The sequence below is a fragment of the Plasmodium fragile genome, assembly GCF_000956335.1.
Source record: "Plasmodium fragile strain nilgiri unplaced genomic scaffold supercont1.32, whole genome shotgun sequence".
NCBI classification, from domain to species: domain Eukaryota; phylum Apicomplexa; class Aconoidasida; order Haemosporida; family Plasmodiidae; genus Plasmodium; species Plasmodium fragile.
The window spans coordinates 93,997-95,180 of record NW_012192612.1 but is presented as its reverse complement, the minus strand read 5'-3'; the positions used below and the strand labels follow the sequence as shown (position 1 = coordinate 95,180).

Genomic DNA, 1,184 nt, shown 5'->3' with positions numbered 1-1,184 from the left:
TTTTTTTTTTTTTTTTTTTTTCATCACTATTACAAGGAAAAAATTACGCGTCGCTTGTTCGTAAGCAAGTAAATATACATTTGTACTTTTGCGCATTTTGTGCATTTTCATTTTTGTACGCTTTTATACATTTGCATTTTTGTGCAAGTGACCCTTTTGAGCATATGGTTGTATTACGCCCCTGCCTGTCCCTCATATGGATAACCTCCAGGACTACGTGAAAAGCCTTAAGGAAAAGAGCCTTTACAAGTCGTTCAAAAAAGCCCATAAAAAGTACAAGTCACGTTTCTTAGGCAAGGTATGGGGATAGAGCAACTGGGGGAGCCAAAAAAACAGAGGGGAAAAAAAAAAAAAACAAAAAAAGGGAAAACAAAACACGATAAATAATGTTGACCCACCAATACCCCCCTCGTTCCTCCCATTGTTTGCACATTTCGTTTTACACCTGCGGGGAATGTCTCATTTGGCAAATGTGCTGGCAGTGAACGCTACACTTGCATGTTACACTTGCATGTTACACTTGTATTTTATTCGTGTATGTCTACCCATTTTGTGTACGTCCTCTTCCCCCCCCCTCAGATGGCGAGTAACAGAAAAATAAGCCAAAAGGTTGACGCCTTTGATAACAACATAACGCAGCGAGGCAACGTGCCGGCCTCCTTGGTCAAGAAGGAAAAGAAACATCCTGTGGGGCCCATACTTCTCGTAATTTTTATTTTTGTCGTTATTGGATCAGGTAAGACATGTTGGCAGACTCACCTGTGAGATACACGCATGAGTGAAGATTACATATGTCTGCACAACATCATTTTTTTTTTTTTTTTTTTTTTTTCCTCATACCCATACGCAGTTATTATCCAAATGTTGAGCATGATACAAAAGTCGAAATCGTTTAACTGAAGTCAGCTCGATTTTTTTTTTTTAACGTTGGTACTCTTCTCATTTTTGTGAAATGAAGGAGGATGATCAGTAGGATGATGATGATGATAATGGTGATAATGGGCCGTCTTAGGGTAGAAGCATGTTTCTATTTTGCAGTGCGTCTTGGGGGTATTTTTTAGAACCCCAGAAAAGGGGAGAGAAGAAGAAAAAAAAAAAAGAAAAAAAAGTGATTGAAAAGGAGAAAAGGTGTACGTGTAAATGTACACCGTGCATATTTTTCCTTTTTTTTTTTTTTTTTTTTT

General features: G+C 37.9%; 1 protein-coding gene across 1 annotated transcript; it reads left to right on the top strand.

Moving 5' to 3' along the window:
- Positions 1-196: 196 nt before the first annotated feature.
- Positions 197-900, top strand: AK88_03003 (uncharacterized protein; the record flags this gene model as incomplete). The annotated part of the gene is made up of 3 exons (XM_012480626.1): positions 197-298; positions 580-736; positions 851-900. 3 exons carry the CDS (start codon positions 197-199, stop codon positions 898-900), a joined length of 309 nt encoding a protein of 102 aa, XP_012336049.1.
- Positions 901-1,184: the final 284 nt, after the last annotated feature.